This window comes from Sebastes umbrosus, chromosome 19 (assembly GCF_015220745.1).
Source record: "Sebastes umbrosus isolate fSebUmb1 chromosome 19, fSebUmb1.pri, whole genome shotgun sequence".
In the NCBI taxonomy this organism is placed as follows: domain Eukaryota; kingdom Metazoa; phylum Chordata; class Actinopteri; order Perciformes; family Sebastidae; genus Sebastes; species Sebastes umbrosus.
The window spans coordinates 10,599,067-10,624,675 of record NC_051287.1 but is presented as its reverse complement, the minus strand read 5'-3'; the positions used below and the strand labels follow the sequence as shown (position 1 = coordinate 10,624,675).

The window sequence follows — 25,609 nt, the reverse complement described above, 5'->3', positions numbered from 1 at the left end:
CTCTCCAAAGGTCATACTCATATCAACGCACTAGACCTCCGTTGTATAATACAGTCTCTGAGGGATTAGAGCAGAATGCAAAGTACGACATCTTCTTTCCGAAAACTTCCCTGACGTTCAACACATCAGTCACGGCGGAGCGTGCCGTAGTCTCCGAGTTCAGAGAGGAGACGCTGATGGGACAGCGTGGGCCTCCCACACAGCCTTCTCCGTATTCAACATGAGCCACTTTAACTTAATGAAGAAAGGAGACGCACAGCGCAGAGAGTGAACCAAGCCACCTCAATTAAAACTTCAAACAACCCCCGCACTAGCATGACGACAAAGCTGAATATTTGATCGAGGGCAGTTCTATCTTCTCTGATTTTTATCCCTTATTCCCACAGACAGTGAAAGCAGGAATATTTTAGCAATGATGGCAGATGCAGAAGGTCATATGTAGTCATGTCACAGTGGAGAAATCCAATAACCTGTATTTTTTTTTTTAAATTACATGAATCTTGTTGTAGAATATTCAAGATTTAATAATGCATGTAAAATCCCTACAAAATATCCCATTTCAAGGATGTTAAGGTGAAGTGTTTGGTGCTAGGAGAGCCAGGTTATGGCCCCTATTAGCACCCAAACATTAGGTATAAGGGCTGGAGATCACATACAGGCACATTTGGATGAGGCACTATTCATCAAAGAAGAGAAATCCTCTCACTCAGGCCAGGTCAGAGCACAAAACAGCATCCCCTGAGCTATACATTACATGTCACACTCAAGGACATTTAAGCAGGGCGGCCACTTGCCAAGCTGAAACCCTGGTCCTCCTTTTTTGAGCCGGTGAAGGCAGTTGAAATCGGCAACTCTTACAGTACAATCTTTATAGTATTTATTCATTTATTCCCCCGAATTACAAAAAAAAAGGGAGAGGTGAAAGGGACAGGTGCATGATGGTATTTTAAAAAGAAAACAGAAAGTTAGTTACTGTAGTTTGACCAGTGGGCAACCTCCGGTTCTGAAAAGTGAAGCCAATGCTGAAGTGTCTTAAACTTGCATTCTTTCTAATAGCCAGCAGGGGGCGACTCCTCTGGTTGCAAAAATAAGTCTGATTATATAGAAGTTTATGAGAAAATGAGCCTACTTCTCACTTGATTTATTACCGCAGTAAACATTGTAAACATGAGTTTATGGTCTCAATCGCTAGTTTCAAGTCTTCAATACAGCATGATGTTAATTTAGTAAATTATGGTCCCATTTAGAGTGGCTACCTTGTGATTGACAGGTCGCTATCACGGCGTTGTCCGGTCTGGGTATTGTCCGTGTTTTCGTCTTACAACTTTAACCTTTTCACAGTGTGTTGTCAGTTCATGAAAATGAATTATAACATTTTGGTTGCCTAGAAATGTCTTATTCAGCGTTCGGTTGTACTTAGCTCCACCCTCTCTTGTCACTTCTGGTTGCAAAAAAACAATGTGGCGACAGCCAAAATGACGATCTCGAGGCTTCAAAACAGCAGTCCACAAACCAATGGGTATTTCACAGTGACTACGTCCACTTATATACAGTCTATAATCCATACCAAACCTCATGGAAATCTTGTCTGTAGTGCAAAAAAAACAATATGGCAACAGCCAAAAACCAAGACGGCAACAGCCAAAACGTCAGTCCACAAACCAATGGGTGACGTAACGTCCACTTCTTATATACACTCTATGATCCATACCAAACGTCATGGAAATCCTTTTCTGTAGTTGTCAATATATCTGTATTGTTAATGTAAAAACAAATTCTGTTACATCCCTTTTGCTTTTATATAATCAATATGTTCTTACTGGCCATCTCTACTTTCAGTTTGACAAGTTGACTTGCCCGCTAATTAAACCTTCTCAGAGCCATAACTCACACACTCATAACAGAACACACAGATATGCTAGACTTAGATTCAGTGTGACGTATAATTATATACAATTATCTCTGATGTCCATCATAAATAAATACCCATAAATCTACTTAGAAATCCTATAAATAAGACACTTCTTATAACTCCAGACAAGTTTTCTTCTGTAACAAGTTTCAGTCCAGTCCTATTCGTCTGTACACCCATCGATACATTGCTAAAAGGAATTTTGTTTAAACAAACAAGCAGTTGCCAAGCTAGACCCCTGGTTGGCCCCCTCCATTATTTAGCAGGCAGCTCTCACTACCTTCATTTATTTACAGTACTTAATCATTTATTTCCTTTTCGACGACCTAAAGCTCCCCGGTTATTAACTACATCGATATGGGCCCATTGCCAAAGCGTATTCCTGCTGAGGCTTCTCCGCCGCCTCAATAAGTTTCCCAAACAATAATTGCTTTTACAGGACAGAGGGAGATGCAGTGCACGGGCTCCCCGAGCATGAGGGTCTTTCCCAGAAGGTGCTCCTCTCCACAGTAACTGCCTTTGCTCTGCTGGCTGCTTGCCTAATTAAAGGTCAGTTAGCTAGCTGGGTACCAAAGCAGCATAAACACATTAAAGGGAGATGCCACTCAATAACGCAACTCAGCGGAGGTTTTGTGAACATCGGGTGGTGTTTTTCCTCTTGCCCGGATCACCGATATTGCTCTTCAGGTAGAGCTCATGAGAGATAATGAGCTCGTACCGGTGCGACTGCTCAGTGCCTCTCAGCTGTCAGAGCAGTTTAAAGTGGACATAAGAGCCCTTTTTTTCAGGCGTAGTAAAAGGATTCATCCTTAGAGTTAAGGTTGTGTTTCAATATGTTCATCTAACTTGTGTGCGTGTGTTTTTTTTCCCCCAGTGAGCATGACTTGGGTGAGGATGACATCTACGACTGCGTGCCGTGCGAGGATGATGGGGATGACATCTATGAGGACATCATTAAGGTGGAAGTACGACAACCCATGGTGAGTACATTGTGTCACAATCTCTGCCCCTGTTATCATTAGTACTGTTTTTGAAATCAATTATTGATGATGTAGTTGTTTCAGGTGTTTTCCTTATTGTGAATCTGATGCTTGCTGAAGGGTCTATGACTGAAGGGTTGTATTCTCTTAGGCCCAATTACAATCCGGCCCAAGTCACCTTAGACTTAGACGCCTGTTACCAGGAAGGATGCAGTGAACAAATACTGCTAATTAGAGGACACACACACACTTCCTCCCACTTGCCTCAGTATTTGCATGATGTCATATCTCTAAACACACTCAGCTCTCTTACACAACTGGTGATAAATTTGACTTGCTTTGCCTTTCCCATGCTGCAGATCAGATACATGCAGGTGAGTGCCGCTGTGCTTGTGACTCACCCCCACCCTGTCACCTAACTCCCTCTACCACTTAATTTAAAACCAACTCATTGCATCCCAAGAGAATGACCTGCCAGTTACATTATTGACTCGTGCCTCGGGGTAAAGGAGACCCCATCTGGTTTAACGTCTGACTCAGGGCCCATCGGAGACAGTTGTGACTTCAGCTCGGTGACCGCGGCGTTAACTGACGTCAGCGAGGACCACCAGCTGCCACATTCGAAACCTCAAAGCACGAGACAAATAAACATTATCCTGCTGACTTTGAACCTTGCTTCTGATTGGTTGATTGCACGCTGGATTGAGGCCCGGACTGGACTCGTATTTCTACATTTTTAGCCCCAGTTTTTGTTTTATCTGCACTGGTTATCAACAGCTAAATCTGTTCCAGATGGCTGAGATAGTCGGGCCTGCTCATATCACTCCCACAACGTAGAACATCTGTATAGAAATGAAGCCTTTGTCTGTTTTTTTATTCATCATCGTTTGGATGAGTCACTTACAATATGCATTACAGTATATTGTCCTTTCAAAGAAACACATGTATATGTATATACACTCATGTTTGTACACGGAGACTTACTCAGACGCCAGGTCTCTTGAGAAATGCTCTATGTAGATCAGTTTGTATCTTTTCCCCCGTCCTCCACCGCCCCCTCACAAAGTGCCTGCTTGCATGGCTATGACTTAAAATCCATTTATTCATCTACATATCCATGCATATGCCGGTAACACTTTATAATAACCATTTATAAGTGGTAAAATTATAGTTAATTAAACTTAGTTATTTTACTGTTAACAAACAGTGAAATTATAATATGTTTTCCTAATCATTAGTAATGCTATAATGTTAAAGTTTATAAATTATATATTATATCGTAGCTGATAAGAGATATTAACAATTACACTCTGATTACATCAGTAAACTATTAATTGTTTATTGTTGCACACATAACATTTTATATAGTATAGTAAGTATTTATTAATGATTACCAAACAAAAGTCGGAAAAGAAACCAATTATTAACCATTGATAAAGTGTTAACTATCTATCTAAATAATGTTTATAGACTCTATACAAAGTATTTTTTTTAAACTATTTAACAAGGTATTATAATCACCAGTTGCAACTTTATAAAAGCCATCTAAATAATGTTTATAGACATTTACAAATACAAAGTGTTACCACTATCTGGTCCATCTATCTATGTAATGTTTATGGATGTTTTACAAACATTTTCTTAAAGGTTTACAAATGATTTCATAATCATTAACAAATGAGTATATATATAGTTTATAAATTGTATAATGTGTGCAACAATGAACTGTTAAAATAACATAGATTATAATATTATGATTAAACATTATTAAATATCATTTCATTGTTTGCTTACATGGAAATAACTATTAATTAAGTTTAATTAACTATCAATTTACCATTTATAAATTATGGTTATTATAAAGTGTTACCCAGCGAGTCACACATACAGTGACACACAAAAGCTCACACCCCTTCCTTTCTCTCCAAAGTCAGTGTCATCATCACTTCACTTTTTACTCCATGCCAGCAAACTGCAGTCATATATGTTTGTAGAGCTCAGTCCAACCTGAAGGACAGCACTGTACTGTAGCTCCGTAACTGAGCATAGTGACCATGTTTGAATATAGAATTTACCGTCTTAAATTTTTGGATGCATTTTTCCTTTTGTTCCATCACCTTTTGCTTTACATTCATTTGTAGACGATATGAAGCTCAATTAACAAATCTAATCAATGTTATGCTCAGGACTCCTTGGAAAGCAGTATTGATAGTGAATGGATTATCCTGGTTAAAATAAAGTAGAACAGACTTTTGAAACCAGCTCGAGTCGTGTAATCCATCACGGTCAACATCAAGTCCGGATTCATTTTTGTCAATTTTACATTATGGTTGCATGGTGAATTGATTGGGAGAGGTCTGGCCTGCATTATCTCATATTGAAACTGCAATTTGATGGGTTGCGCAACTCAAGCCATTTTCAAGAGTGTGCTAATAGATTCCATAGTGTTTGGAAATAAATGGAAACCAATGGCTGTCTGGAATGATATAAATCATATGTTCATTTGTTTAACACAGCAGCACGGTTTGCAAAATGCTCAGCTGTGATGACAGATGTGTTTTGAGAATAACTGAAACATAAAAAGCCACTGGTAAAAAACGGTGTTTGAATAGTAAACGTTAATCACGAGGAAAAAAATGTAGACGTGCACTATGTAAAAAGATAATCAATGATCCAAAATCATGCAGTTTAATTGTCCTGACTCATATTTCCTTTTCTCACAATAGAAGATGGGTATGACAGAAGATGACAAGAGAAATTGCTGCTTAGTGGAGATCCAAGAGACTGAAGCAAAGTACTACAAGACCTTGGAGGACATTGAGAAGGTGAGTGACAGAGTATGTGTGCACATACATGTGAATGTGTTGATATATTATGTGCTTTTTTTTATCCTGGCACATGCAATGTTAGTGTGTCAGAGTTTCCTTTTGTCACTTCTTCTTTGTTGGTGTCTCAGGCCTGTGAGTCGGGTCACAGCATGGAAATGTCAGCTATTGGCAGATTCATTGGGGAGCTCAAATGTCACAGGAGCTGATCGATGGGGTTATTAATGGCTCAGCCCCCCACAGGAGACACTGATCCCTGGGGCTTTAAGTATAGACATGCACATCACAAGCGCGAGGATACATGCGAATACACACACACACACATACTGGCCAAAAAAAAAGGAATCCATTACTTACACATAAGGGCTACATCACATACTAATACGTTTTCGTTTTAAAATGCATATCTTTTGCTACGTTTAAGCACTCTACTCCGGCGTTTTCGAGCCCCTAAAACAAAGATGTTTCAAAACACTGCTGACCCCGTTTTAGTTTTAAAACTCCGGGGTTGCGTTTTAGTCTGGACGGGCAGAAACGGAGACCTTTGAAAACAATGACGCATTTTTTTAAATGTCCTCTTTTAAATCAGCCCTCCATGCATCGAGTTTGGAACGTGAGGTCACATTAGAACCAGATGCAAGACAGTTGTATATTAATGAAATCAAACCATTACTATTGCAATTTTTGGTAATAATCTCTTTGAAAGTGCAGGAATTAATATATTCCTGTGTTACTGCTGCATAACACTAGTTAGTCATTACAGTCGCGGTGTTACATTGGACATCGCTACTGCCGAGAAAAGCCGACAAACTCGATGTGCATCCCTGTAAAATAGTGAATTCTGTGCGCTCAAATAATCATAAACTCACACACATACATCGTCTCCCTCAGTGTGATAATGAGCAATTGTTGAGATCAGTGCTGCTAACACATCACTTTCCGCGTTGACAGATTTCACTCGCGATTTGATGGAGCGCCACAAATCATCCGCTCCACTAATTTCATTAAACTAAATGTGTATCCTGTGTTTCCCGCGTCGGACCAACACGGGACTAAATGAGAATAAATAACCCTCTCTGGATCAGAGGACTCGTTAAGCTTAATTGAGTTGGGGTTAATAAAGCCTCATTTCTTCATTGCTTCTTAGTTGAGCTATTTGTTATTATTATGATGATGGAATGTGACAACCATAAAACAACGTTGGAGAAACAATATGCAGGGGTTCTTTCTCCCGTAAGCATAAGCACAGCATAGAGAAGAGCTGTTTACTATGTATTGACTGCAGATACAATGTTTTATTGTGGAGGACGGAACCTGCCAAAATAAAAAAATAAGTGAAAAAGTAAATAAATGACACAATAAATAAATAAATATGTCATTAAATGGAGCAAAAAATAATATTAAAATAAATGTAGCCATTAACTAATTGATAAAATGTTTAATTTGCTTCTTTATTTATCTTTGTATTAATTATCTTATTTATTTACTATTTATTTTTTAAATGTATGTATTTATTCATTTTTATTTATTTAATATTTATTTTAAATGTATGTATTTATTTATGTATTTATACATTTATTCATTTTTGGACGATTTTCCCAAACTTATTTATTTATGTATTATTTTCTTTATACATTTATTTTTACATTTCTTCTATTCTCTTACATTTCCTGATATTGATTTTTCTTTTTTGCTGCAGTTAACTTAAGTTGTGCTGTCCTTCAAATAAATCATTACCGATCAGCTAAAAGCTTTGCCAGAGCTTTATTCCATTTTATCAATACATTTTTTTACATGAAAGACTGACAACTCTTACAATATTAAGTAAGACTGCAGTTATATTCACTCTTTTCACCCATTTGTCTCTTGTTTCTCTTTAGAATTACATGATCCCATTGACGCCAGTCTTGAGTCCACAGGACATGGAGGCTATCTTTGTCAATCTCGAAGTGAGTAACCACTCAAGCAAAGTAAATGATGTCTATACAGCACGCCTGGATGTGTCGCAGACCAAGTGAATAATTCAATATGCGTATGGATGGCTGGATGAATGACAGGGTGTGTTGTATATATGTATATTAGGGATGTAACGGTATGCTGAATTCATGCTTTGATATGCACTGCGATTTTTATGTCACGGTTCAATGTTTTCATCACAGTAGGGGGGAACAAAATGTTCAATTTCTTTTCATTCTTCATAGTTTCAGGTGATTATATACTAATGAAAACATAGTTATGAATATTATATTCCATTTCTGCCAATAAATCCCTCTAAATGTTACACACTGTTCCTTTAACTACTGTAGCAGGTTTTTGCAGGCAACAATTGATACACCAACAGTGAACTTTTTCTAATTTAGCTTCTACATATGCCATGTCAGTAGACTGTAATTAGACTGCATTAGACTTATATTATATATTATTTTACAAGCCAGCATTTAGTCTTTTTTAATCGAACTCTGGTGTGGTTTGTTTTGGATTGTGAATGCAGTAATCATTCTCTGGTGAGGACCAAAACAACCGATACGAGACCACCTCTCGTAATCGGTCTCGTTTTGGTCCGTACCAGATAATGATGACTGCGTTCACAACTGTCCAAACGATTTTTTAATTTTTCCAAGTGAACCAAAACACAGGCTGCCTGTGTGAGCATTTGTTGAGATGGACACAGGTAGACGACAGGTTAACATGAGTGGGAGAAGACTGACCTGGACATCTGCAGAAATCCAATGTTTGCTTGACATCTGCACAAAAGAGCACATACAGAATATGCTAAATAAAGTCCACAAAAATAGTGACGTTTAAAAGGCACAAAAGATAAACTGGAGGAAAAGGGATTTGTGCGTACAGTTGATCAGTGTAGAGTCAAAGTGATAAAACTTAAATTAAAGTCCACGATTCCCTGCATAGAAGTGGCAGCTCTCGTGACAAAAAAAAGAAAAACATTCTTCTTTGTACACTCCCCTCAGCAAATATTTTTTTTTATTTGGTCACAGCACTGTGAACCGAACCAAACTAAACAGAAATGCACCCAAAAGTATCAGTTTCACTCTCATTTGGACTAGCCAAAAGGACTATGGGTTGTGAAAGCACCATAAGATTACTGTAATCATTCGAGTCATAGGGTATACCCAGCCAAAAAGGGACATGCTGTATTGAATGTTTCGGGGTGAATAGATGTATTATTGCTTACCTAATGTACTGTATATCCTAGGAAATAACTATCTACAGCATGTATAGATTTATCTATGTATATAAGTCTGTATGAATTAGAATGGGTAGATTCTAATATTTATTGTGATGTTCACTCAGGATGTAATCAAAGTCCACTTTGCCCTCCTGCGAGCCATCGACCTGAGCATGGTCAGTGGAGGAAGCGGCCTGGGGAAGATCTTCATCGACTTCAAGGAAAGGTTAGTAACCCGGAATTCGTATGCGTCATTAGTCTATACGCATTGGAAAGTTGTCCTTTTATTGGGTACATAGAGTAATAAAATCCACTTGAAGTTGAGAGGAAGCTGTCTGCCCTTTCAGATTCAGGAGGCTGCATTGTGTCGAGTATCTCCAGATCGCTCAGAGGATTAGTGTTCAAAGATTAAGTCAATTAAAACAAAACATGTTAGAGGAAGAAGCTGAGAGAGCATGTAACCAATCGTTCCCCATTGAACCAAAACGGTCCGAGTAAATCCACTCAAGAGTGCATTCGCTTGTCACGGTTATATTCCTGTACAGTGGTGTCTTCTCTTACACTGCCATGCTGTTTTATTTTCTTAAAACGTGATGAAATCTCCACGTACAGTAAGAATCATTTTAATGTTTTCTGCAAATCAACTTGTTTCACGTTATTTGCTAAAATCAGGGTTCATTTTTTGGTTTCTTTTTCTTTCTGCACAGGCGCACTGTTTCACTGGTTTTAAGAAAGTCATGTTTTCGGACTTTAGACAGACTCGATGAAGAAATTTCTGTAGTGTAGGGATTAGAAAACGCTATGAACGGGGAAAGCTGAGGTTTATTGGCGAACAGGGTTTCCTCTCAGATGGATCTCCATCTCGCCCAGCTGCTGAGCAACGTGTAGATAATTTGCATCCCTGAGGGGAGCAGTGATTTGCCTCCCCGCTGAGCAGACTGTGGCTGCTTCACAGGTAATGGTAATGATGGTGATGATAGGTTCTGGCCCCGGTCATGATTCCACACATGGCCATGGATATGCCACTCTCCTCCAATGATACACCCATTACTGCAAGAGTGAGTCACACACTTCACTGCGTGTGTGTGTGTGTGTGTGTGTGTGTGTGTGTACCTGTTCTTGCATACATAAGCATGTATTATATTCCTCTGCACAGTGACCCTAATAGCACACACACTTTTTTTTCCCCTCCTCCTCATTTTTCCAACCTGAAACAGGCAGTCAAAGTGTTTCTTTGGGCGACATCGGTATGCATAGGTAATAGGCTCATCCCATGCCTCTTCCTTAAGCCTAGAGGGCCATGTAACACAAAGTTGGAGTGACATTAGAGACTCTATTCCTACTAATAGACAGAGGCAGGCATATACTCTCTCCATCTATGGCACACACGCACTCCTACTGTATCTCCTTCTTTGTTCAGCTCATCGGACTCTCTGAGCTGATTCAGCAGCGGTTGGAAATCTTCATTTGCACGCAATCCCAGATGATGTCCAGCTAGTCAGAGGTCCCTGTAAGGGACTGGGAGGTTGTCTGATGAAAGGGGATGCACAGGGAGAGAGAGAGAAGAGTGGAAAAACAGGTTTAGAATAATTGTCTTGTTTAGATTAAAGTCAATAGAAATAAAATCATAATAATACTTACACTTAAACATGAAGTAAAGCTAAGGTGGCGTTACAATTTACCACAAAAGTGTGGGATTGGGTTGAGGTCAGGGCTTGGTGAAGGCCAGTCAAGTTCTTCCACACCAAACTGGGAGAACCATTTCTTTATGGACCTAGCTTTGTGCACGGAGACATTGTCATGTTGAAACAAGACAAAGTCAAACTGTTGGAAGAAAGATGGAAACATACTAAACTAAAGATGATTGCATACTGTAACATTACGATTTCCTTTCATTGGAACTACGTTGCCCAAACCGTGAAAAAGAGCCCCAGACTACAGCTTCTACCTAGTGTTTTGTGATGGATTTTAACCTTCCATCGCTTACAGAAATATCTAACATTTACCTTCTATTCATAAACAAATTCGCTGATGACATACCGTTCTTTGTTAATATTTATCTTCTGCGACATTCTCAGAAATGCGAAGCGGGGTTATTTTAAGAACCCGGTTCATTAGATTTGCAGATTCTGTGCGTCACAGGCTTTGACTCTCTGCATGTGATTGACATGTATACCTGCCTCATTATGAGCCGCCGCCGTGTCTTGTCTCTCTGTGGTGATAAGCAACAGTGACCAGGGGATTTGGACTCGCACAGCACCGCTCTCATCAGGCATGTTGGCGATTTTCCTGAGGACCTGGCTTGGCATAATTAATTTGGTTATCTATGCTTGTAAGTCCCTGTGACCTTTACAACAATGTGCTTGTATCTTTTTTTTCTCACGTTGGTGCAAAAAATTAAAAGCTTTTTCTTTTTTTTTTCTATTTGTCATTGAACTGAATGCCACGCTGAAAATGTCACCGGTTTATCTCAACTACTTCTCAATTCTTAAACAGCCAGAACAGGGCTGAAGGGAAAAGTGCACTCTGAGGAAGCTCTATAAACTAAATGGGCATCTAAGTACCCTCTTGTTGATATCCTCATTTGCGATATTCCCCAACTCATTTCCGGAGTAATCTTGGCTCCCTGATATCCTTGCAGTGCCTAATCATGGCTGCACTACGAGCCTCTTTATTGGAGGTCTTCGCTCCATGTTCTCCTCCATTTGCTGTGTGCTGGATATGTTGAGTGGAGGTGAGGGGGTCCCAATGCCATGTGTCAGAGAATATTAGCTGGCTCCACAGCCTGTCACTTCTGGTTTGCTTGGAGATTGGCTCGGCTCGCAGGGCACCGCGAGGGTGGGGGGGTGAAGGCCCAGGGCGCAGCTCCTCAAAATTGCATTTTCTGTGAAATAACATGCACGACCGCATCCTCATTATTCAAAAGGCCAGCACAGCAGGGCGATATCATGGCAGTGAAAAGAATTCAAACAAGCAAGTTTTTAATGCACCAGCAAACTCTTCAACCTCAAGGGAAACTGTCTCAAACAACTGTCTTTTTATTTTTGTCTCGAATGAAAATTAAGACATCAACTACAAAAAAATACAAGTGGTCTTCATCGTAGGGAATAACATTTCTGGGCTGATCCGTGAATGACAAATTAATTTTTGTCCCTTTTGAAGCTCTGAAGATGTCCAAGGTTGCTTTAGTTGTTTTGGAAAAGGCTGATATGGATACTATCCAAATTAATATTTACAATTTAATTAAAATACTGAATCCTGATTTTTTTTTTTTTCTTGATTATTAGTATTTTAGATTGCAAAGATTCAAACAGAGATGCCAGGAGAAAAACAGGAAATGATGAGTCGTTACCTCCCACAGCGATGTGTTCAGACGCGGTGTCAAGTAAGGAGTGTGCTTATCACCGTGTCACGGACTAATTATGGATGACTGGGCCAAGAGTGGATGCATGCTGCAGTGTGCTTGTGTGTCATCGGTCCTTTTGTTCCACCGCCTGTCTCAGTGAAGAGGACAAAGCCTCTGGCTACCCTCTCAAGTCTCAGACGAAAGGCTGTTATTAAATGCGCAAACATATAACTTGCATCCCCCACAACATGGCGTCTAAAGATCCAGTTATTGTTTGATTAGTTGTGTGTGATTTAGGGACCTTGGGTGTGATGTTTTGGTGCCAGAAATTGATGCCTTTCTTATTTTCTTTATGCACTGGGACCTACAAGGGTTTTTTTTTTTCAATAACTGTCATTCATCTTCTGTGTAAAGTACAACATACTGTATTATTTTCCATACATACATTTATAGCGTTCCCTCCTTGTCTTTCCAAGGCTGAACACACAACTGAATTGAAGTCTTTGGGTATCCTTGAACCAAAATCAATAGAAATTAGCCAGCTTTGCCATTTGAGAGCTCTTGTTCAACACAAAATGTAAATTAGAGACCTAACTATCATTGTTTTCTGGTGAAACCTACAGCAAGAGAGAGTTTCCAATGGATTAATTTAGAGTTGAATATAAATCTAATATTCATTCTCCTTTTAGCTCTGGTTTGGTTTCCACCACCTCCTGACAACTGGCCCTATAGCTGCTAGATGTTCCACTTTTTTCACCAGCTAGTTGTTAACATTGCATGGCTGCCATTTGGTGCTGAACGGGTAGCTCTATCAGAGCTCGAAAACAAAGCTGGTGGGAACGCTCAGACTGAACCGTACAACAGATATACCCTGAAACCAAAACTGTAACCTTCAAGAGGCTAAAGTGGCCTCCTTATTGCAGGATCACGGTGCTGGCTGTCTGGTTAGACACGGCTTTATTTGGTACAGGTGGAAACTTCAAAGAAAGTGAGCCCTCAGGCAGCGGAGAATGAGCCTCATGGCTCCAGGCACACTGCGGTACACATGAATAGACACACACACTCTAAAGGATGGCCTTCTTTAACACTCGGCCAGATGAGCGAACTAATCACTATTTCAATCATTTTCATTCACTCAGCTCTTGCTGTGAAAGAAACACAATTTTGGTCTTTTTGAGTAAATGTTCCTTATTAAGTAAATGCACGGACAAATATCAATAAGCATTCAAACAAACTCCATAAGATCTAGGCTTCACATATTGTACAACTAGTCCCTTGAGAAGAACATTGAGCATTCAGCTTCAATTTGTTGATCTTTACTTGTCTGTAAGATTTCTCTTTTTATGCCTCCACTCTGGCGACAGGTTGTCCTGGTTGTCCGTCCGTCCGTCCATCTGTCCATCTGTCTGTCCGTCCGTCCCATTCTTGTGAACACGATATCTCCTGAACGCCTTGAGGGAATTTCTTCAAATTTGGCACAAATGTCCACCTGGATTCGAGGATGAGCTGATTAGATTTTGGTGGTCAAAGGTCAAGGTAACTTTGACCTCGCGTCCGTCTCATTCTCGTGAAAGAGATATCTCAAGAACGCCTGGAGGGAATTGTATTACATCTGGCACAAACATCCGCTTAGACTCAAGGATGATTAGAATTTGGTGGTCAAAGGTCACAAAACATGTTTTTCACCATAACTCAAGAATTCACACAAATGTTTAATAGGATAAAATTATTTTTCATTTTTGGACAGACATGGATGTAAACTGCAACTTGACTGGTTGGCGGAGGCGTTCAACCACGAGGCGATAATAGTTAAATATTTCTATAATCTTTTCTACTCATGGCTGCCAGTGATAACTTCATCATCATTACTCTATAATGATTCCCACATTCACACCAGAGTCTTGAGCCCTTTGCATTCCTATCCTGATAACGTACTATATGATGGGTGTCTCTGGCGCGTGCCCTTGGATCCTCGCTACGCTGCACAGTCTGCCTGCTGTCTTATAATTGATCAAGGCCTCCATTAATCTCAATCACTTTGTCGTCCTGGAGGGGCGGGAGCTGAGGGGAGCTGTCTCCCCGAGTGTGGATCAAGTCTTAATCAGGGGCTTGTTAGCCCAAGGCCAGTTTAACCAGGGTCGGAGCCTCACTGCAGGGGTCTGTAGTCAAAAGTTCATCTGGGCTGCAGTGAAGCTCCAGAGATCACCACTGGTGGATCTCTGTGGAGCAGAGGATGATCAACCGATGAATGGGTCTGACAGAAATACTGCTTTAAAGAGGATGATTTCGGTTCAGTGTTTAGAGTTCAGAGTTCCACCTCTGGCTAAACATATTCAGAAGTTGTCATATTGTGTTGTGGGAGCAGAGGAGTTTAGCTGCTATCATTTTAAAATCTATGGACAGTAATAAGTGTTATTTCATGTGGCATTTGTCAAATAATGTCAATATTTTTAACCATACTTTAAAGGGGACATATCATGCTCATTTTCAGGTTCATATTTGTATTTTGGCTTTTGCACTAGAACATGTTTACATGCTTTAATGTTCAAAAAAGACATTATTTTTTCTCATACTGTCTGTCTGAATCGCTCCATTTTAGCGCCTGTCTCTTTAAGACCCCATCCTGAAAAAGCACAGTCTATATACGCAATGTAATCAATAAATAAATGCAATATAGGTTAAAATAAGAGGGAGAGTGTGCACTAGCCCCACCTTTATCAGCTGTAACATGATGTACACATTAATGCCAAAAGTGAAACATATGTCTTATATGCAGTATAATAAACATTATCCTGAAATGGACCTTTCTGTATGTATACTTTTACTTTTGGTACTTAAAGTAAATTTTGATGCTAACACATTTATACCTTTACTTAAGTAAAATGTTGAATGCAGGACTTTTACTTGTAAAATACTATTTCTACACTGTAATATTGTTACTTTTACTTCAGTAGAATATCTGAGTACTTCTTCCACCGCTGCTTAAGCACAACATATAGGTGTAATGGAAAGAGTAAGCATTGATGTGATGTTGTAGTTTCATTTCCACTGCTCCGTCGTACAAACGTTCCCCGCTCTGTCTGTTTGCGGTGCTGCTCTTGTCTGCGTCACAGATCTATCAGAGGCTTGATTAGACTTCATGGTGCCAGCTCCCTGCACCGCCTCGCCCCGCTCAAGATTCAGATTAAGAGACTGAAGTGCCAACTCTACCGGGGGGAGGGGTATGGTGGAGTGTGGGGGGTGTGCACTATGCCAGCCGTGCCAATGCCCTACTTTGAATCCGTGCAGTGGCATCCTCCAGGCAGGATGACTTTGAACTCGCTCCCAGCTGAACCCACAGATCTGTGTCAGCGTCCCATTGTAATATCTAATGAACGCAGCTCTCATATCCTCACTGCTTCGAAATTAAGAGATTTTTTTTTTTTTTCCTCACACGCTGATAAGAGGAACTCTGCAAAGCAGCTGATATAAAGCAGCGTCTTTCATTAGTGCTCTGTGATTACAGCTTATTGGCGAGAGGATGCCGCCCCTCCAAATATTGCCCTGGGATCAGAATCCAGTCATTACTTATTCATGGCATTCACGTATATTCCTAATCATACTACATTTTATTCACATATTCATTTATCTGGCCCCTTTAGTGCAAGATGACCCTCAGGGTGACCTCTCAAATTGTGTTATTAATCTTGAAATAAATGTGCGGTACATTGCCGAAAGGCACCAACCAGTTTCACGGCTAATTGTGGACTCAAACAGCAATCTCTTTTGTCTCACTGTTTTTACAAAGATATGATGTGTGTTCAATCTTTTGAAAATAGCCTCATTAGGACTAATTATTAAATCTCATTTTTAGATTTTTAACCAGCTTTGAGCAGGTTTTATGAGCCCATGTGTCTTTAAATGTCCCCGTACTCTCGCAGAGAAAAAGCAGAAAATATCTGTATCAAAATCTCATCTGTGGATTTCTCTTAACAGAAATGAATGTTTCATCATTTAGAGCTTGAACATTTGTAAGATGTGTTCAGCCGCTGAAGGCCTTCTGGCAGTGAATGTAGTTAACAGCTTAAAAAACGAAAGAGACTGTGGACTTTTCAATACTTTTTTATTGATAGGTCTTTACTCATATTTCTATTACAGCTTTAGGAAAGCTGTTTGGTGTAATAGAGAGCTGTGCTTTTAATGACACAGTGAGATGTGTGGATCGTGCCCACCTCACTGTCCAGTCTTGTTTAAGGTACAAACTAGGGCTGTCAATCAATTAACATATTCAATCACGATTAATCACATAATTATCTATAGTTAATCGCGATTACTATGGTTGGTACCAATGGATTCCTTATGTTTTCTAGTTTCATATGATAGCAGTATCTTCTTTAGCTGGCTTCTCTAGCTTTAAAACTGAGCCCTCTACAACCTTAAAAATCGAAAAGTTGCATTAAAGACTTTAGTGGCGTTAAAACAAATTTGCGTTAACTTTGACAGCCCTAGTACGAACATAATGAATGTGACCAAATTAGGATGTCGTTTGTCTTTTTTGTAGCACGATGTGAACAGACCTGGCAAAAGGAGACATGATCAAACATGAATCTACAATGATATGTAGTGTTTTCTCTCTACGTCCCATGAAGGACGACCAGCTGTGACGGTGTACTTAGATTAACGGTTGTTGTTGACCTGTGTCCTTCACCAGGTTGTTGATCTATGGTCAGTACTGCAGCCACATGGAGAACGCCCAGAAGACACTGGGTGAGATAATAGCAACACGAGAGGATGTCAAGATTAAAGTAGAGGTAATGTCCTTCACCACTCACCACTGACCACTGCATTGTTTTGTGAAGATAATACATCACACTGTAGGCAGTGAACACAAGCTGCATTTTCAGACGGAATACAAATAAGTGAGCAGGTAGGATTCAGCACATCTGGCTGCTTATGGACCTGTGATACTGATACGTATCTCTTAAAGTGATTATTTGGACATTTTTGAGGTGGTATGAGCCCCAGGGGCTTGACTGACAAAATGACACCAGACAAAAACATTTGAAGTCAAAACACAATGCAAAAAAATGTTCTTCCACCTTCAACAGAATACAACATCTGCTGCTTATTCCTTTTACTCATTTTACCACGATAAAAAAACAAACATTTGCTGGTTCAAGCTTCTCGAATGTGATGATTTGATGTTTTATTGTGTTATTTGTGATAGTAAACTTAATGTTTTTAGCTTCTGATATTTGATATCATATGGATAATCCAAGCAAAGTGAAGATTTAATTTAATTGATTAATCAGGAAACTAAACAACAAATTAATTAATAGGGAAAATTGTCATTACTTGTGTTGCTTTTGTGTGTAGTGTGTCTTAAAGGGCAACTTGGTATTTTTCAACCTGGACCCTATTTCCCCAAGTTGCTGTATCTAACTGACTAATAGGGACAGCAATTTCTTAAATATAAGAGGTCAGATTTGTATAATCTGCCCTCTGAAAGTCAAATTTACTGTTAAATAAATTATGAAATTGAATAACTAATGACTTAAAATAAATTCATAAATGGGGTTTAAATTGGTCATGGTCATGCACAAATTGAGATGAAATTAAAAATTCAAATAATGTAATTTGCAAATATGTCCTCAAAGGTGTTTAATTCATAATATAGGCTAGTGAATACTGTTCAGAGTAGTGGATTTGCAGCGGCTGCCTTCAAGATGTCTTGTTAAATGTACTCAAGTTGTTACAGAGAAAAAGTTGTATCACATTTATGCTTTGAATCTGGGTGATATTCAGTCCATTTCTGCTGCGAGACCTCCCTATTTGTGCGCTACTATTATTCTCTGATCTCCAGGATTCTTTAGAAGAATGATTATAGAAGAAGGCTAATACACCCCTGTAATAGTGGGATTAAGGCACATCAGCATGGCCAGCGAAATGGCTCTTGGAGCTGGTAACAAAAAAATAAGGTGATTACAGCCCGAGTAGTTGACACTAAGATACGCTCTCTCAAAATAGAAGAGCTTTGTAGCAGGGTAGAACTGCTTCACACTGTCCTTTTATACACAAAAACCTTGTTTGTAAAGATGGATAAGCTGTCCCTTTACAGAATCTGAATAAAGAAAACGCCTACACAAACGACTGTGAGGGAACCTTATAGGATGATACTAACAAAAGACAGTTTCTTTTGGAGCCAGTGCAGAGTCTGTAGTAATATATTCATTAATCAGAGTCATTTCCAGTCAGCATGCAGGATAATTGCGTCACAAATGGCTGGCACGACCAGAGCTTTTGTTTTCCCCGCGAAAGAATAAACTGGCCTCGTTGTTGCTAATGGAATGCCCCGTGAATGTGTGGAAGCAATCGCAGCGACTCAACAAGACCCCGTGAATTATTAAACAATGAGCGAATGCTTGTTAGCGGGAAATGTTCAATGCGGCATTATGCAATGTGTAATAACTGCACTGCTCCTTGTGTTGTTGTTGTTGTTCCAACAGGAATGTACTCTGAAAGTGCAGGAAGGGAAGTTCAAGCTGCAGGAACTTCTGGTGGTTCCCATGCAGAGGGTGCTGAAGTATCACCTACTACTGAAGGTATGAGGAAGTTTGCAGCTTGCTTCTTCGTGGAGAAAGTTATAGCTATCTTGGATTCACATCAGTTATAATGTACCTGAACAGTGGCCCAGTTTCCCTGTGACAACAAAACATCCATAGAAACTTTTCAGACTACTCCTGCAGCAGTATCCACTTTACCGTCTTCTCGTACTGTAGCTCCAGAGCTCCGACAGAAGTAGCATATTTAGCAATTTATTGGTAAAGCAGTGATTGTCAATTTTCATCCACGGTTCTTATAGACTGCTGTGACATTTTGGGATGAAAAAACAGAAAAAAATAAGGTCCTTAAACGACCATTCATAGCAATCTAGTAAATCCTTCATCATGTCTAACAGTTGGCGACAAGCATTGTGGGTTAAAGGCATTGGTCGGCTTTCCCAAAATGTAAACATTTCCAAATGTAGGAAAGTACAAGAGAATTAACCAGAACTTGCATCCTTTTTAACACTCAAAACTCAAGGTTGTCTCCTCCGCACACCTGGTTGTTCATATCCGTTAGGAAAGTCACAAACAGTCCTTGAATAGCAGGCCTGCTGTAAATACAAGCATTGTGAGACTCTTATTTTGTTGAGGTTTTGTCAGAGATGATTTCTGCTGTAATATGAGCGGATACTTAACAACTATCCTGCATCGAGTCCGTCTATTCCTGTCAGTGAGCTTTGACTGGTGACGCTTCTGTCATCATTTCATTTTTAAGACTGAGGACATACCGTGTCAATAAAGAGGCTTATTTGATGTTTAAGGTTGTAAAATAACTGTCTTTCTTAGGAATTATTTAATTAGCATTTGGTGTAGATCTCATTTAGAAGATTTGGATATTTTATACGTTTTTAGTTACTTCAGTTTTAATAATAGTCTACTATATGTCCACTATCATTGCATCAGGTCGAGTGCTGAAATTATTAGTCTGTTAATCACTTAGTTGATGGATAAAAAAATCCATTGACAGCAATTTTAAAACGGCTGCCCCCTCTTAGTCGACCAATCGATCGTTTTGGTCTTAGTCGACCAAGATTTCTTTAGTCGATTAGTAATTTTTTATGCTTATTTCATGCTGAACGACTTATTTTTAAGAAACGTATGAGCACATCTCTGGCAAACACAAGATTTAAAGTGGTGTTTTTGTATGATTCTTTGTGGATCTGTCGATTAAAGGAACTAATCGATGAGTCGACAAAATCATGTTTTCTCTGTCGAGGACAGCCCTGCATTTTAATGACTAATTAGTCATTTTTAGTAATTAATAAATTAATACAAATACCAAACGTTTGTAGGATTTCTGCTTCTCAAATTGTTTAGCTCATTTCACAATTAACAGAATTCCTTTGGGGTGTTTTAACTGTTGGTTAGTAGAAATAATAAACTACTGGTAGCTATAATCATTATTTGCACTGGTGCCCTCATATGCAAATGTATTTAAGCACAATGTCTGACCGCTCAAATCCCAGCCAATATTTCTCCCTGCAGCTCTCCTTCTGGCGTGTAAAACAAGCTGGCCACTGTAATATTCTCCATGATTAATTGACTTTGCATCTCAATTATGGATGAGCATATGAGTTTATGATGCGGTGCGTAATGGACTGGTGTGGAGGCAAGTGTTTGCTTCAGGTGATTGTGGGGCTACGCAGAGAGTGCTGCGACTCGTCTATTGGTTTGAATCGAACGCCCTGCAGGAGTCTCAGCAAGGCATTGAGGTCAAATCAACCGCGCACTAATCCAATTAAACGCACCCCATTTCACTGCTTCCAACAGCTTTGCAGTGAAACACTGCTGTATGCTGTGGCCCTCGGGCATCTCCGATTGACAAGTCCTGTTTTCTGTGTGTGTGCGTTTGTCCAGTCATGCACATTTTCAGCTGTATAGATATCATCACAATAGCGTTTCCCTATTTGGTCATGGTGTGAATACACGGCTCTCCATCTTTTATGTACCATGGCTGCGCTCTAAATAAAGTGAATTCAGCACAGTCATCTCAGAAGTAATTCTCCTCAAGCAGGGTTTGTATATTTGATGAATTTGCAGTGTTTTTATGAACCCATGTGATCATATCTTTCATCTAAAGCTGAGTTTATGGGCCGTACAGGAGCGAGTTGTCACTGGCTGGTCTCGCTTGTGCAAAAGTAACAGACCACGGTATTAAAAAGATCTGCTGATTCAGCAGGTCACTTTGATTAAAAAAAATGAAGTCAGTTAAGGTCAAATGGGGACCAGTAGCAGTACTTCCCTCTTGGTTGTGCTGGTGCTGCTGCTGGTGGGAAGCCAGTGAGGGATAATATAATTGCCGCTGCACTAATGGCTCGTACTGGTTGTTCAGGGTGGCTGCACAGCAAGGGGGGAACTGGAGGGACAGTATCTAAAGTGTTACACGCTCTGGTGAACCTAACCGCTAGCAGGTAAATTAGTTAGCAGTGACAGGAATGACAGTGTATGGGAATAGAGCTTTTTCCAAGGCAAACATTTGGATTTGTCATAGTGGGGAAAGCACATGCATTGTATTGTAATTACATCTGTCCTTTATGTGCCATTCCAAATTGGGAAAAATGGGAAAATATAATATAAAAGAATATAACTGAAAAAAGAAAAAAAGCTCATTAAAGGAGCAATATGTAGTACTGACATCTAGCGTTTTAAAATGTACCGCAGTCCAAATTCAAAACATTGGAGCCGTGGTCCGTCCGCTCCTCCGGTATGACTGATAGTAGTTAGCATGTGTCAGCATCACAGTGTTAGCCTCCGGCCAGCAGTAGTCAGAGTCACTTCAAATACTCGCTGCCTTGATAACCCAGCTGCACACAGACCACAGAGTGATGTGCCGAGACTTTTCAGGTCGGGTAGAAACTAAAGTTTTGTTATCTCTCTTCTTGATCCAATCCATTTGCTTGCTTCCATGTTTGCGTGTGAACTTGTTTCATATGTGGCAATGGGGTGTTGGAACGGGCAGTGGACGAGATCCCACCGGCCAAAACAAAAACAGACGTTCTGGACCGGAATGGAAATTTCAGAGAAGTACATACTGGCTGTAGCATTGTTGTCAGAGAAGCTCAATTCAGGATGTTTCCTTAATCTCTGATGACCTATTATGATATCTTATGATTTAATAGAGTAAATATGATATGTATTGGTCGTTTAAGCTTATGAGGCAAAGTGCAGCATGTCGCAACACTGGGTGGTCATATTTTTAGATTTATCTACAAAAATGAAGTTCAAAATATGAAGCATTCATGCCCAGCTCTGCCAAGACGTCCTATAGTTACATATACTGTATGTGTTTCAAATGAGTTGGTACTGAATATGTGTCATTGTGAAAGTTGGCTCCTTCTGTTTGCTTGCATTTAATTAATTTAGTTTTATCAGGGCCGTGCAACGACGAGACAAAATTGCTGTCTGTGTCACATATGATTTTTTTTTTTAGGACACTGCAGATGAATTTGCAAACTGGTTGGACAGCTGGCACCATTTCATTTGTATTTATAAAGCTATAAAAAGATTTATTTTTCTCATGAAACATACCGTTATCTTACCACGGCTCTACAGCGTTTAATAAATCGCCCCTATGAGCGAGTGGAGAAGGCAGGAGCCAGACAAATCACACATCAAAACGATGTAACATATTTGGTATTGATTGTCCGTTTGGAGGAGAACATGATTTGCAGGGGGACAACACGTTTACCGTTATCTTGTTACCATAAAGAACAGTCAGACCTGGAGGCTAGTTAGCCAACTCTCGGGCTTCCTCGTCTTTTATTCTCATGTATGTTGCTGTTGATGCAACTTATTCTCAGCCACATCAGTGTCACACCCATAATCACAGTAAAGAGCAGCTATACATCTCTTACAACAACAGGATTCAATGTTTGCATCACACTTTCAGACAAAATAATAATAATAATAATAATAATTTCCCGTCCACAGGTACTTTTGAGTCACTCAGCAGACCGACCAGAGAGACAACAACTCAAGGAGGCTTTGGAGGCTATGCAGGTCTGTGTCCTCATGAGTGAACTTTTAATAAATATTGCATAACACCGCAGTGCCTCCAAGCCAAAAGCTGTATAAATAGTTTCATACAGCTACTGTGGCTCATAGGACTGTAAATCTACCATGATATGACAGATGTCAGAAAGATTTCCCGTTTAAGGCTGACAGAATGTCTGCCCTGCTCTCTCAGGACCTGGCCATGTACATCAACGAAGTCAAGAGGGACAATGAGACGCTGAAGAAAATCAGCGAATTCCAAAGTTCGATAGAAAATCTTGTAAGTACTGTGACGTCCTCCATCACCTCTTTTTCGTGCAGAGGTACAACGTATCTTCTTAATTAGCTTCTTACCATAAGTGATGGGATTCTACATGAAAATGCTTTTATCTTTCAGAGTTAGAATAATACTGGGTTATTTCACGTGAGAGATTTCCAGATTTATATTTTTATCTGTGCTCTTTTCGCTGATTTGAAGAGGGAGGGGTTGATAAAAGTTAATGTCAGGTAATTCCACGTACCAATATTAACAATATAAGAATCAGACTCCGATGACAGTTGCTCATGTTGTCAGGGAGACCCACTGTCAATCAAATGTAATCAAACCACACCCACACAGTCCTGATTAAACAAATCCGTTTTTGAGTGTTGAACTATTATTAGTTTAGGAATGGTTTGACATTTTGGGGGAAAAAAAACGTATTTGCTTTCTTGACGAGAGTTCGATGGGAAGATTAATACCGCTCTCTTGTGGTACTCTTTACACTGAATACGTATTAGGTTAGCTTAGCGCAAAGATGGGAAACAGCTGGTCTGGCTCTGTCAAGAGGAAGGAAAATCTGCCAACCAGCACCTCTAAAGCTTACTAATTAAAATGTGTTATCTTGTTTATTTAACCAGTAGGCCTACACACAACGTCAAGTTGCTGTGTTACAAAGGGTTATGTGCTGGACTATCTTTTGGCCAGGAGCAGCACTCAGCAGACACTTTAGGATGTGTCTGTGTCTGGCAATTTGTTACCTTTTGGACAGAGTCAGACTAGCTATTTCCCCATGCTTCCAGTCTTTATGCTAAGCTAAGCGGCTGCTGGCTGTAGTATCATATTTAATGGACAGATATGAGAGTGCGATTGGTTTTTCAAAATGTAAATTATTGTTTTAAAGGCACAATGAGTAGGATCTTCGTAAAAAACAATGTATAGACTGATACAAAAATAATCCCTCTCAGTCATCTCTTATGACGCACTAGAACTGCGTGGTGGTGTCTGTATCTGCAGAGACCCTGCCGCTCTCTGCCTGTATTTTCTGATTTTGCTGTGTTTGGGACGTTTCTGGGCGTCAACCTCTATAAAAACGTCGCGACCAGGTGCCAGATCGAAAGCAACCATCGAAGAGGAAGCTACGAGAAAGGCGGACACAATGCAGAATAGTAAAGCGAGGTGAAAACGGCAAGTGGACAAAGCTCGTTCCAAAACGAGAGTTAATCTGGGGTTGGCGAGCACCGTAACCGTTGTTGAGCCGGGGAGGAGGGACCAACTCTGAATGTTGTGTTTACAAACCGCAACTGAAAAATCCTACTCATTGTGCCTTTAATGTTCTAGTAAAAGATGAAATCTGAAACCACATTCTCAGGTGCTTCTAACTTTCTCTTTGTGGATTAGGAATCGACTCCCCGCCAGCAGTGACATTTAACTCCCATCACATTACCATTCAGCAAATAAGATAAAAATAATACATGTTTCTGTTAAGCTTGTGTCATTTATAATCCAATGTTCCGGCTCTATTGTCATTTATGATGCTAGATTTGACACCTTTGCAGAAGTCAGTTTTTGTGTATAAAAGCTAATACACCGACACTAATGTTATCACCAGGCTGGGATTCAAAGTTTGTCAGTGTGATTAGTCACTGAGCATCACAGAGCAGTAACCCATTCTTGAAAATGTCCACATTTTCTCTCCTCTGCTAGGAAACACCGGCATCATCTTGCTTCCACCTGTCACGATTCTCTGCTAATATAATGTCCCCAATAAATCATGTAGTCTTGCAGAGCATGAACAAGAGAAGTAATGTTCATTCCAGACTCATTTTCATTTCCACATAATATTTCTAACAGCACTCTCTCAAATTATCTGTCCAGTGGTGGAAGAAGTACTCATATATTCTACTTAAGTAAAAGTAGCAATAGCGCGGTGAAGAAATACTAAAATGATATTATTTGATTGAAAATATTGATGCGTTAATGTGTTTATCACTTTAATATTACTAATTGTTAATTTAATTACTTTATATACTGCTGGGCGGCTTGTGAATTTTCCCCAGAGATCAATAAAATCTCATTATCTTAACCTATAACAATAGATAATCATTAATTTGTTGATTATATTTAATATCATTAAATTGAATCTGCAGAAAAAAAGAAAAATTAAATAAATGTAATGTAATATTTGCCTCTGAATTGTAGCGGAATAGACGTATAAAGTTGCAGAAAAATTGAATACCCAAGTAAAGTACCTCAAAATTGTACTTAAGTACAGTATTAGGAGAAGTAACTGAACATGTCTCATTCATTATATATCTATTTGGATTCTGAAATTCAAGTGAAGCTGAATTATTTATGTTCTCTCATTAAATTTAGAAGTTATAGTTATGCCGTGGATTGACATTCTGCGTGTCCTTGTGACCTAAGCAGCAGGTGAAACTGGAGGAGTACGGGAGGCCAAAGATAGACGGAGAGCTGAAGGTGTGCTCCATCGTCAACCGAACGAAACAGGACCGGTGAGTC

General features: G+C 39.6%; 1 protein-coding gene across 13 annotated transcripts in view; it reads left to right on the top strand.

Moving 5' to 3' along the window:
• Positions 1-25,609, top strand: part of vav2 (vav 2 guanine nucleotide exchange factor) — a 222,021-nt gene that overhangs the window by 182,797 nt on the left and 13,615 nt on the right. For 4 of the 13 annotated variants that reach the window (XM_037753448.1, XM_037753445.1, XM_037753444.1 and 1 more), the window contains exons 5-14: positions 2,787-2,892; positions 3,252-3,266; positions 5,619-5,717; positions 7,598-7,666; positions 9,030-9,130; positions 16,941-17,040; positions 18,736-18,831; positions 22,765-22,833; positions 23,021-23,107; positions 25,514-25,602. In XM_037753448.1, coding sequence (XP_037609376.1) covers positions 2,787-2,892; positions 3,252-3,266; positions 5,619-5,717; positions 7,598-7,666; positions 9,030-9,130; positions 16,941-17,040; positions 18,736-18,831; positions 22,765-22,833; positions 23,021-23,107; positions 25,514-25,602 — 831 coding nt within the window. The remainder of the gene's footprint in view (positions 1-2,786; positions 2,893-3,251; positions 3,267-5,618; positions 5,718-7,597; positions 7,667-9,029; positions 9,131-16,940; positions 17,041-18,735; positions 18,832-22,764; positions 22,834-23,020; positions 23,108-25,513; positions 25,603-25,609) is intronic. The other 9 variants (XM_037753450.1, XM_037753455.1, XM_037753446.1 and 6 more) reach the window with 4 other exon arrangements.